This window comes from Mercenaria mercenaria, chromosome 5, assembly GCF_021730395.1.
Source record: "Mercenaria mercenaria strain notata chromosome 5, MADL_Memer_1, whole genome shotgun sequence".
NCBI lineage: Eukaryota > Metazoa > Mollusca > Bivalvia > Venerida > Veneridae > Mercenaria > Mercenaria mercenaria.
In genome coordinates this window covers 77,008,913-77,022,514 of record NC_069365.1, presented here as the reverse complement: position 1 = coordinate 77,022,514, position 13,602 = coordinate 77,008,913, and the positions used below count along the sequence as shown (strand labels likewise).

The window sequence follows — 13,602 nt, the reverse complement described above, 5'->3', positions numbered from 1 at the left end:
ATTAAACATTTTACTGATCGTTCGCCGCTCAGTATGTATCTTTTATTTTCTGAAAATGTTCCTGAAATGTTTTTGAATGAAATAAAATTATAAAATGACTACCAGGTTCATTTTCATGCTGCAGTGCTAGAAAAATTTTGACTGTGCATATCAAAGTCCCGACCAACTTAAAAGTCAGAATTAGCCGGGAAGAATTATTTCCTGTTGTGGCTTTTTAGGATTTTAAGCCCATTTTCGTCAACATTTTATTTACATTTACATTTTGAATACTAAACTCTTTCTCTACAGTAACTTACAATTGTCGCATTGAAAAATATTAGTCACGGATAGAGTTATTTCGAGGGATCACCCTCTCAGGAATACATTATTTATTTTATTATACCGGAAAATAAATGAAATGGTTTATTTAACGTTAAAAAAAGTTATTACTTACCAAATAATGAAGACAAAATTAAGGAGGCTTTACTAGTAAGCATTTAGATTGTCGCGACTTTGCTGTATAAAAAGACTTTTTGATAAGTATAGTCTTGAGGTTACATATCGCTGTATTTATGGGCATACTTCAACAAAATCAGCAGCAGTAACATTCGGAAAACGGCGATAACTACGGAACATATAATGAGAGCACTCATTTTCTTAGTAGTTAGTAGTTAGTTAATTTCCAATCCGATGGTGATAGTTTCAGTTTAATATTTGATAAAAAATTGTTTTCAAAATGTTGCATGTAGAACAAATCATTCAAAAGCAGAAAAGAAAAATAGGCCGGGTTTACACATCTATGAACACAAGATAAAGTAATTTAATCCTATGTATAAATAAGCGCATCGTCTTGTAATCAGTACGAAAGTATCGATCTCTCATAGGGGGACATGAAAATGTAATATCCCATGCGCAGAAAAACAAAATAGCGTTGTTGCGCATGGGATATAAGAATACTTATTTTTATCATTAAATCAATATTTATAGTCCTTTCCATTTTTCTAGATGCAGTCAAATGTTCAACGATAAAAAGTCGGAGAGTATTTTCTCGAAGGCGGAGTCAAACACACATATTGACCTCCAGCTGTGACGCCCACACGTTATTACGTTAAAACAATGCGACGTCGTATACAATTAACTACGAATTTCAAAGATGACCTAAGGCTGCAGACATTTGTATCTAATGTTTATACTTATGAGTAGGCTGGATTTAATAATAAAACAATTGTCGCCTTTTATGTGTGATCGATATGTGAATTTATCGACCTGTATACCGATATCAAGTCGATAAATTCGCCCGAGGTTGATATTGCTTTTATCAGGCCGATAAATCCACATATGAGCCACGCCATGAGAAAACCAACATTGTCTATTGCGATTACAGAAACCGTTAGCAAACAGCATGGATCCTGACCAGACTGTGCGGATGTTGGTTTTCACATGGCGCGGCTCATATCGACCTCACCAAAAGGCAATTATTGTATAATATGATTAGTTGCGCAGAAGTTGAAAATAACGATTTTGCGCACGAGATATAAAAACACTTGTAAATATGATATATTATTCAAGTTAAACTAGTGGGAAAATTGCATTGGACATTGTGTGGGGTATAATAATTTAACATCTGAATTGCACACATTTGTTATCCATTTTAAAAACAAAAAAGTTACCATCGTGTGAATAGTTGTATAAGCATAAGCTGAAAAAGTTCGTAGTCCGACCAGACCGGGTTTTTTTTTTAATTCTGTGTTAAAAAGATATGCTAGTATTATTTCAAATATAAAAGAAAGAGAAATAAAAAAATAAATAATCTAAAAATAAAAATAACGTTAGCAGTAAATTGTTAAAACACGAAAGTTCATTGCTATCACTACCCTCCCATTTATCCATATTAGATATTTACCGTTTTTTTTTTATTGTTTTGTTTTAAAAAGACTGAGCGCTGAGCGGGCATGTTTCGAGGGGTGGGGGGGGGGGGGGGGGGGGTGCGGGGTCCGGGTCGAAACTTTGCGACCGCTCTTTCATATTTTATACTCCAGTTTATTCATTTCTACAACTTACTGTAACTCCAGGTGTCATGATACATATCACCCGTTTTTGTTTAAAGCTAATAATATGATTTATCATTTGAGCAACATTTTATGATATTTTTTTCAGTTTTCTTGTATTTCAGGAACAAAGACCTATTACACAGAGTTATACCTCTTCTGGAAATGTTTACTTTGACACTTTTATGAAATTTTGTAATTGCCTCCCTTTAATATGAAAAACTGTAAAAAGTGGACCATTTTTTTAGCTTTAGATATAATTTATAGTTTTATATTCAAATTTGAATACCTCAACAACCTGAAACAAATGGCAAGTATGAAAACAGCGCATAGCTTCGAAGTTCATCTATTTTCGATCTGTCTTGGTTGCGCAACCGAGATAGGCAAAAGGAGTATAATAATAATTTCATAAACTTACATTTCTAGTTAATTTTCGCAAAATGTGTACTTATCAATGCAAATCTTTGACAAACTTAATATAAGAGTGTTTATATTTATATGTTCCCTAAGGCAAGATATTTCTATTAAATTAATACTTAATATGCTAAAACGCTATCTTGGTCGGGCAAACAAATTTTATAAATACTTCCAGTGCACGTTATAGACCCCTTCGTCGTACTACACAACATAGTGTCACATCTTTAGGTGTGAAATAACGACGTTCCATTAACTAGCCTGTCAAGTTCTGTTGAAAGTATTCCTGCAAACTTCTATATCGTGTCTGTCCGGTACACAAAATGACACATCGCCGTGACTGCCGAACGTATTACTTCTTTGATTGAGTGTGATTCAAATATCTTGTTATTTTAGGTCTTTGCTTATATTAAGTGCAATACTTCATCAAACATACGTATCATCAATATTATATACTTTGCTTCTACTTTTGTAATAATGAAATAAAATACTCATAAATTTGCCTTGATTAAGATGACGGTATCACCATTCATTCGTAATTATATTAGCCTTCCGTTCGTAAGTTTCCGGTGGTTTCCGTACAATCAGAATCGGCTATTTCCGTGGTTTGGTCCGGGCCGGGCCGGGCCGGGTTTTATTAATAACCATATAAACTATAGTACGAATGATTGCGGAAATCGTTGTCGGCATCGTCGTATCGGCGAGGTACACTTTTATAATGGCATTGAAAGTTTCAATAACAGTATTTACATTAGTAGAATGTTCATATCCTGCTGGAAGAAAAATATGGTATATGTAACTGATTTTAACAACGTGAGTGAAAAATGCTTTGCCGTCTTTAAATGTACATGTACTATGTTAAAGTAATTAAAATGTAAAATTTATTGTTTTTTATATATTCATTACATGTTTACGGATATATAGAATAATTTTAATTGCCATTAAAGATTCCGGCTAATTATTTGATCAATTTAATTACGGCCTTTAATTATTGGTTTGTAACACCTCGGTTTTTCACGTGTATCATGTTTTTTATTGGATTAAAGTTGCAAGTGATTAGCAAATTGGAAAATATCGGTGATCAATACTTATTAACAGAAATTACTTAATTTGTTTTAATTGATTCTTTGACCGTATTGTACCTTTAATTTTAAAAAGGTCGGCACGTGTTGGAACTTAATGTTGTTTGGTTGGAGTTTTCATGCTATTCATGGTCTGGAATGTGAACTTCTGCTTTCCCGGGCTATATAAGCTGAATGTTTTTTAGACGAAAATGTCATTTGAAGTTAAATCACAATGGCTTCTGTGTCATTCTCTGTTGGAGATACATTCTCTTCATTCAAAGAGTTTGAAAGTAAAATTGAGGAGTATCAGAAAGTGAAATGTGTTCAGTTATACAGACGTGATTCGCGTACGATAGAAAAATCTGCAGGTCGTTTCCCAAATAAATCATTTAATCCAGACATTAAGTACACAAACATTACGTACAGTTGCATTCATGGTGGTAGGAGTTTCAAAAGCCGGAGCAGTGGGAAGCGAGAAAACAGGTAAGTTTGTATATGTTCTATGGCAGACCTAAAATTTGTGATACATTTATGATTTCCCCCAACAAAATGATATTTGCCTGTCGGAAGTTCATGTAATCATGTTATCATATATTGACTTTATGTTTAATCCCCATATTGTATAATTACTTGGGTGTAATAAAGACCATGTTCTGTTCTGTTCCTAAATTCTACGTGCCAACATTTTATACATTTGACAACTTGCCGGACAACAAAAAGGCAAAGATAATTCTTTCCTGGTTTATAGACGAAGATATCATTGAACAGCATATGAAGAACGAAACCAAAATCCCTGAAGAAGCCATAGAATGTGACCCAAATAAAGTTTTTCTTGGTGCTACAGACGTTCCCTTGGATTTAAGTAAGAGGTACCTAGACGAGGAGGCGTGGTCCCAGTTACAGGCTACCGTTAAACAACTTGATGAATCTAACAGACAGTGGCTGTGCAAAGTCTGCCAACAAGAATTACTTACAAGATGTGTGGGATGTGACAGTTGCCTGAACTGGTTTCACTACCACTGTGCTGGCATAAGTAATTCACCGAAAGCACAAAACTGGTTTTGTGATGAGTGCAACAGTGGGAACGTCACATACTTTACATCGTAAAAATAAGGGCAATTAAATGTCAGTTACAATCTCCGAAAGCGCCCATATGTGTACATATTTGTTTGCATGCATGTGCTAGTATATACTGAAAGGAAAACGAATTGTTCATGAATTAAGTTCAAAATCTAAATTATAAGAATATATATTCCTTGAATTTGTTTATTCTTCTTGGCCTTTCTTCTTTAGTATGACATACCATTTACCATTGGCTCTTAACATTACATAAAAATATAACAATTAACAAACGCGTTTCATTTCCCTTTCATTATATGATATTTAACTTGGTGCTAAAAGTTTTAGTAAGTGTATTGTACAAAAACAAAAAAAAAAAAAAAAAACAAAAAAAAAACCTCTAAAGAGTTCGTAAAATATAAGGGTAGAATATAATAATATGAATTAACATTTTGCCATTAACTTTTGAAATATTAGCGGTCTTCCTCCTGAAATTTAGGTAGGACTGGAATATACTTCATAATCGGCTAATTCGTTTCCGAATTTCAATACCCTTGCCAAAATGAAAAATTTGCGGCAAATTTGCCGCAAAGTTGCGGTAAATTTGCCGCAAACATTTTAGTTCACCAGAACAGAGTAATAAATGTTTGCAGGAGTTCGCCGTTTGCTGCAAACTCACCACAGACTTTACTGAATTAAGAGTTTGCCACAACATCGCCAGAAACTTTATCACATGATTTTGTTCACCAAAACGTCACCAGAACCTTTTATCTATATTTTCTTCTCCAAAATATTCGCCATATGATCTTTTAATTATCTGACCAGATGTGAAAGTTCGCCAGAGGTTTGCCAGAACAGTATCGCATAACTTCATCTTTGTTTTTAATGGCTGCATAGAGTTTGGCTCCATTTTCAAATTGCCAAACAGTAGTTGAACATCGATGTATTAACATGAATTATTTATGTTTCTTTACTAAACAAAAACTTCCACAAATTGATGGATAAATCACCGAAGTATAGTGTGTTTAATTCCTAGGATAAATGTTGCGATGTAAGGTTAGTTTTCACATTATTACGCATGCAAAAGCAGAATGATTTTTATACGGTTAGCCTTTGTTTATTTCAGAGACGTGTCGCCTAAAGACCATCAGATACAATAGATTGCAATAAATAATTTAGTGAATCTGCAAATTTATCAAGACATTTGCACACAGAGGATTTTTTTTTGCATATCAGTTATCAGCTTTCATAACGGTTCCTTTAAAATATTTAAAGAGTTTCAAACCCATGTAAGCATAATAATATATTTACTAACGACATACTTTATCATAATGATCTCGTGCATTTGTATTTTTTCTTTATAATTATTTAGAAAAGATAAATCATTATTAACAAATGATATTTTGCTAATTATATTAATAGACCTTTCTTACTTTTCTTGAAAATATAGCTTTTGTTCTTCAAAAACAAAAGGTCTGTTACTTTAGCGCCAAAAGTTTGCAGCAAATTTGCGGCAAACAAATTTGCATAATTGTTTGCTACAAACTCGCCGCAAACTAATTTGCATAAATAGTTTGCCAAAAGTTCGCCAGAAAGGTTTTGGCGAATTTGCGGCAAACTATTTATGCAAATTAGTTTGCGGCGACTTTGCAGCAAACAATTATGCAAATTTGTTTGCCAAACAGTTTGCCAAAAGTTCGCCAGAAAGGTTTTGGCGAATTTGAGGCAAACTTTTACCATGCAAATTAGGTTTGCCGCAAATTTGCTGCAAACTTCATTTGCATAAATTGTTTGCGGCAAAAAATTTTTAAAACCATATTGGAATGAGGAACTGTCGATTGTTCATTCTGAAATGAAACGAAGGCGTGATCAATGGTGTCGTGCAGGGAGACCGCGTTCTGTCATATACGATGAATACCGTGCGTATAAGCAAGCGAAAGCGAAATTTCGACGATTGCATAGATTTTTTGCAAATAAATTCATATGTGATATGAATGCTGAAATAGACAAACAGCCGAAGTTGACTCAAATCAGTTTTGGAAGTTGGTGAATCACGCCGAAATCAAGCAAGCAGTTGCCTTGGTGCAAGTATCAATTTTAATGGAACAATTTTCAGAGATAGGGAAAAGTTGACTGAACAATGGGGACTTTATTTCAAAGACTTGTATTCTCCCTCACAATCTGTAAATTTTGATGATTCATGGAAAAATGTTGTTTCAGACAGTGTTGATTCGTTAGTTGGAAATTCTAGACCTGACCCAACAGCGTATGTAGATTCTGAAGAGGTCGAGTTGTTAATTAAGTCATGTCCTCGGAATAAAGCCTGCGGTGAAGATGGCATATGTTATGAACATTTATCGTTTGCATCTAATATACTGTCTTCTGTATTGTCTAACATGTATACATGGATGCTGAGAACAGGTTATATTCCTTCAAAAATGAAGCGGGGTTTAATTATAACACTTCCGAAGCCTAAAAAACGGAAAGTTCAAATTCTCCCAGAATTTCTAATCTGAGGGTAAATGATTGGCGTGAAATCATAATTACATGGAATGCCAGAGAGTTACAGATAGCATCTTTAGATTGGCTTTTAATAGCCCTATCAATTTACCAGCACCCTTCTCCATGGTCAACTTTTGACATTGAGATGAACATTAGGGTCAGTTTTTATGGCCCAGTTTTTGTATGTTTATTGGTTTCATTCCATCAGGAATAACCGTTTGCTTCAAGAAAAAGATACAATTTTTGTATTACTTAAATGTATTTTATATGAAAATGCTGAGGAAATTTAACATACTTTGAATTCAAGTATAACATAATTATGAACCTATGGCAGTATTGAAAAAAGGCAGTACTGGTGACGTCAATAATTATAGAGGAATAACATTAGTCAGTTGTCTGTCAAAATTATTTACAACTGTACTTAATATTCGAATTGAATCATTTTGTGAAAGTAACAATATTGTCTCAGATGCCCAGTTTGGTTTTCGGAAAGGGCGGTCTACAGTAGATGCTATATTTGTGCTTATGTCTTTAATACAAAAGTATCTTAATGAAAATAAACGTTTGTATGTTGTTTTTGTCGATATGATGAAGTGTTTTGATAGCATATATAGAAATGCCTTGTGGTTGAAATTGTACAAAATTGGTATACAAGGAAAATTACTTAGAATTATACGGGATATGTATCAAAAAGTTAAATCTTGTGTGAAATCTTGTTCTAGTTATTCTGATTATTTTCACTATGCTGTTGGATTAAGACAAGGGGAGGTAATCTCCCCAATTTTATTCTCTCTCTTCGTAGAGGACTTAGAACTTTATTTACAAAGTAATATGGACGCTGGTCTTTCATTCGATGATATTGTTTTAATTATGTTGCTTTTTGCTGATGATATGGCCATTTTAGGCAAGTCTCCTTCTGAACTACAAAATCATTTGGATCTTTTACATATATACTGTAACACTTGGGGATTAAAGGTTAATACAACGAAAACAAAAGTAATGGTTTTTCGTAAGCGTGGGCGATTATTACCCGCAGAACACTGGACCTATAATGGCCATAACCTAGATGTTGTGAACGATTTTAACTACCTTGGTACTGTTTTTAATTATACAGGCAATTTTGCATTAAATCAAGAGTATTTGAAAGGTAAAGCGTTAAAAGCATTAAATACGTTATTTTTTAATTGTAAAAAGTTCAACTTAAAACCAAAGACTTTATGCCAGTTATTCGATGCTTTTGTCGGCTCTATTTTAGGATACGGATCTGAAATATGGGGTTATACTAAGTCTAAGGAATTGGAAAGAATACATCTGAAATTCTGTAAAAGATTATTAAATGTCAGAATAAATACATGCTCAGCAGCTGTTTACGGTGAGCTTGGTCGATACCCGTTGTATGTATCTCGTTATGTTAGAATTATTAAATATTGGTGTAAAGTTAAAAATTCAAAAAACATTGTTTTAGCAACTTTGTATAAAGAAGGTTAAAATGATTGTAACAGAGGAAATAAAAACTGGGTATCAAACGTTAAAAAGTTGTTAAATGACTATGGTTTCTCAGATATTTTTAATGAAGATTGCGTTGTGGACCCCAAATTGTTTCCTAATGTTTTTAAATGTAGAGTTGTAGATACTTTCAAGCAAGAATGGGCTGGTACATTGGATCGAAGTACAGTACTTAGTAACTATAATCATTGTAAATCTGTTCTTTGCTATGAGAACTATCTTGATATATTACCACGAAATTATAGAGTTTATTTTTGTCGATTGAGAGTCTCTGCGCACCCCCTTAGAATACAAACTGGAATATATGCAAGTAATAACATTCCACACGAACAGAGATATTGTCAATGTTGTAACCTTTTAGATTTAGAGGATGAATATCATTTCGTATGTGTATGTCCATGTTTTCAAGATATACGTAAAAAATACTTGAAAAAATATTATTATGTTAAACCGTCTATGTATAATTTTATCGAATTACTTAAGAGTCAAAATAGAACGGTCTTGATAAATATATCCAAATATATCAAAGAAGCTATTTCATTAAGAAACGCAATTTTTAATTCCCAATAGAGTATACATAGATAATTGTTCAGCCTCAATAACAGTTCTATGTGTGTGTTCTTTGTGTTTTGTTGTATATATTCATTTGCCCTGTACATATTCACGTGATTATGATTACTATTTATATTGTATGTAGACAAGACGATGTACTTTTGTATAAGTCTGGAATAAAACATTCTGTTCTGTTCTGTTCTGTTCCTATGAAGCTAAACAAATTAATTTTTATCACTTACAATAACAATTAGCAGTCCATATTGGAGTAATAGTAAAGAAATAGTCTAAAGGCCCAGTAACAGTAATAATTATGAGTAGCAACCAAGACAGATAATTATCTTTATGAAATAATTGACCCTAATTTGCTAACTTAAAGAAAAGAATCCTAGTGTTGCTTTTTAAGTTATATTATTCAACAAAAATATAGAATAGTACCTTTTTTTAAACCTACATAAAAAAAGAGAGAAATGTCTTCTGATAACTCTTTTTCATGCAGAAACGACTAAAATGTCACAGAAAGATATATGGTAACATGTGTTAGAGTAAAATAAAACACACTATAGTGTTATTAATAAACTGTCAACAACAAATAATATTCGGTAAGTTAATTCTAAGTGTTACTGGACCTTTGTTAACAAAACAATCATGTCAAGATATCATTTTGTAGCAGTAATCTACAAAAAAGCAAGTTGTAAAGGAGTAAAGAACTAACATGTATAGACAAATTACAGCATTATACTACGTTCTTGCATGCATTCAATACCAATAATATAATTTGATTTGACACTTCGATATGATTTTCTTTGAAAGCTGCATTAAAAATAGCTATCTTGGTGGATATTGGATGTTGGAACATATACTGTCATCATTATGTACATGTAAATGTTACGGTACTGTAAGTAGTTCTAACAAAGATTATATTTCCTATGGTTGGTCTTTACAGTCATTGTTTTTTAAAGTTTGATTGTAATTCGAGTAAATGCATCTCAATAGTATTTCACAAGTGTTCAGTCCTATGATATGGCAGGTATTCTCTGTTCTATTTTTTCTCACAGGACTTTCTGAAAGGAAGAGAAAAATGTTTTGAGCAAAGTGTAAAGCAAGATGACGTCATAATCCTTCTATGTGACCTGAGCTGGTCATTTTTTGTTTAAAACCTATGACCTATCTTTTATATTGTTTCACTATATATCATTGTGCACTAGAAAATGGTAATGAAACATTCAGTGACACATTAATTTATTGTCTTTAATTTATTCATTGGTAAAGGTCTAAAATGAGCAAAATATCCCAAGATATTATGAATGAAAAAATGTGGAAATTGCCAGTATATGATTATAAATGATAGCATATTTTCAAATGATATATTACTGTCATAATATTGCTAAAAGTAACCCAGCACGCAAGCCTATATGGGGCCCATATGGGCTATATCTGGGCAAATGTACCATATGGGTCCCACATGGGACCCTTATTATAAGTATTGGCCCATATTGGTCCCATATGGGACCCATATATAATGTCCCAGTGATGTAAATTACAAATGTATTCATTTTAAGTTTATATGTGGTGTCACCAGTATACAAGTTCATATTTTAAGTTTTCTTCGAAAAGTTTTATATTTTTTGAAGTATCAGAAGAAACATGCTTCCAAGAAGGGTCCCATCTGGGTCCCATATTGTAAGTATTTGCCCACATTGGACCCATATGGGACCCATATACAATAACTCAGCGATGGATATACCAATGCATTCATTTTAAGTTTAAAAGTGATGTATCTAGCATAGAAAATAGTTTTTTATGGTTTCTCTGAATGTCTCTACGTTTTCTTTTCTCTCAAAAAGAAACACGTTTCCCAGAATGGTCCCATCTGGGTCCCATATTGTAAGTATTTGCACACACCAGAGCCATATGGGACCCATTGAAGTGATACAGCAACGTCTTTACTTTAGGACCATAAGTGTTGTCACTAGTATAACAATCCTTTTTTCTATGTTTTCTTTGAATTCTAATACATGTACATTTCTTTGGTCTCAAAAAATATGTTTCCCAGATGGGTCCCATATGGGTCCCATCCCAGCAAACAAAAGACGTCTTAAAGACGTTTTTATTTGGTTGTTTTATGGTCATGTCATCTGTGAACAGAAAAAATGACGTTCTTTTCCGTTGTTTTACCTACGAAATAAAGACGACTTTTAAAAGACGTTTTAAAGCCGTCTCTGTCTAAGAAAATGCAAGGTTTCGTTCTTCTTAGCTGCAATAACATTTACAATAGAAACTGTTAGCAAAAAAAAACTATGCTATTAGACATACCGGAATGTTGGATAGAAGGTTTGATAATTTTCTTACTTCATAATAGAAAGGACGGGTATAGCATTTTTATTGTATTTTCAAAATAAAATTACTAGGGTTACAAAATCATGAAAATGGACTATTACTAGTAAATGATTTTTTGCACTTCCGAAATTATTCCTAATTGTTATTAAAATTCGACTGTTGTCTAAGCTATTTCAAAATTGTGTAATTACTTTTTAATAATAACATTCATTCATTTTAAAATATTCAGGAATGCTATACTGGACATTGGGAACATTTATAATACATGTTTGTAACCATGGTAACTAAGGGTCCATCTCTCTCTACACATGTTATCTATTAGTCACGCCAATGGTTTACACACTATTCAGTTAATTTGATGGAGGTTTAAGCTGCAATACAGAACAAGTTTATTCATTATGTACAGAAGGGACCAATGCAGAAAAAGTGAGTACAATACTTTAAACATTATTATAACATAATAATTGTATTATTATTCGTCAATAACTTGACGTACTTATAAGATATCTATTTTAACATCATTAGCTTTTTTTTTTAATCTGCATTCTATTTCCTTAAAAATATCTCATACTATAAACTTAGAGATGACATCTCAGAAAATGTTGATAATAGTTTAAATGCTTCCATTAAATGTTTAATCAGTACCTTATTTATCAAAACTGTTTTTGCATTTCTATTTAATTTGCGGGAAAATGATGAATGATAATTATAAAAAAAAACCCGAATTTAATATATTTCAGGCGATATTAAAGCTATAAATTACGACTTACTTTTTTGCAAATAGTCTTAATTTTCATGGACAAATGCTCAGACTGACATTATTTTTTCTACTTTACAGAATGCCTTTACAAAGAATCTGATGAAGTGAGTTGGAAATGCAATAGATCAAGATAAAAAGGTCCACAATGATTCTGAAACAACTACATGGACAGCTACAATGTTTCGGACAGTTGACAATATCAATCAATCAATAAGACCCATACAATGCCAGAACGCCCCTAAATGGCCCATACTATATATACGACATGGGACCCAGAAAGGTCCCACATGGGTTATAAGATCTGGGACCCATAAGGGGCCCACATTGGTCCCATATAGTATATCCCATATGGGACCCATGCCAAAATGGTTTGCAAAACCCATCTGGGTCCCATATGGGTAGCCCATATAGGTCCCATATGGGAACCCATATGGGTCCCACATGGGTCCCATGTATGCTTGCTAGCTGGGAACCATACTTACTTTGGAGTTGAAGTGGCCTTTGGCTTCAATTTTCGTCTTGCTCCTTTCTGTGGGGTGTCGTCCTGCCTTCTTTTCTTATTATCTTTGATTCTGCCTAAGAGGTCAGCATGGTCTGAGGTAAAAGCCTCTTGAACTTCCTTAATTGAAGAGTCCCTACCAAGGTTGTACTCTATTGTTCCATCAGGTAACCGCTGGAGACAGCCGTTTTCAAGGAAGTTTGGCAGGGGTGCATCATGTTTCCCAGCGGTGAGGTAGTATTCAGCAAGACACTGTACATTTTTGCTAAGTTGTTCAATTTCTGATGCTGGAGGCATCCAGTTTTGTGGATTTTTATACTCCAATAAAGATTTTGCTCTAGGGGGTAGAATTGATAGTTGTCTCATTTCTTCATAGGTGAGGTGTTTAGGGTCTAGATGTTTTGGAGTGTACATGTATTTTATCATCTCTTTGTATATGGCAGAATCAAACGATACTGTAAAACTTCCTGACTCCTCATCTGTCTCAATTTTGAAGAGTCTTGATCTGAATATATCTTGACTCATGTAGGTTTCTAGTGTCTTCTTGTGTGAAATTCCATGAAATTTAGGCAAGAAGTCATTCCCTCCTAAACTGAGTACTAGTGCAACCGTTTGTCCTATATACTTATCACTCCAGCATTTTTCAAACAGAGAAATTATACCTGTGATGTTGTAAGTGTCATAAAGGTTGCCTGGTTTGTGAAGAACCACATAAACTTCATGTTTGAAGCTTTTCTGGTCATTAGCAGCTCGTGGCCAGTAAGATGCAACTGCAAAGATGTGAAGGACAATGGCGTCTATGTCTCCAGACGTAACAATACTCACGACAGACTCGCCGTCCTTAAGTAATGATTCATATTCCATAAGCCAGTCTATTTG

At 33.5% G+C, this 13,602-nt stretch overlaps 2 protein-coding genes across 2 annotated transcripts in view; one reads left to right on the top strand and one right to left on the bottom strand.

Moving 5' to 3' along the window:
• Positions 1 to 13,602, top strand: part of LOC128557158 (uncharacterized) — a 252,569-nt gene that overhangs the window by 35,553 nt on the left and 203,414 nt on the right. The window lies entirely within an intron of this gene.
• LOC123523032 (uncharacterized) lies at positions 9,350 to 13,321 on the bottom strand. The gene is made up of 2 exons (XM_053544036.1): positions 12,707 to 13,321; positions 9,350 to 10,188 (listed from the first exon to the last, which is right to left on the bottom strand). Exons 1-2 carry the CDS (start codon positions 13,246 to 13,248, stop codon positions 10,167 to 10,169), a joined length of 564 nt encoding a protein of 187 aa, XP_053400011.1. The 5' UTR covers positions 13,249 to 13,321; the 3' UTR covers positions 9,350 to 10,166.

Coding starts and splice junctions, on each gene's coding strand:
- LOC123523032 (XM_053544036.1), bottom strand. CDS start 13,248: ATGAGTCAAGATATATTCAGATCAAGACTCTTCAAAATTGAGACAGAT. Junction 10,189..12,706: donor AAGGCCACTTCAACTCCAAA/GTAAGTATGGTT, acceptor TCTTCCTTTCAG/AAAGTCCTGTGAGAAAAAAT.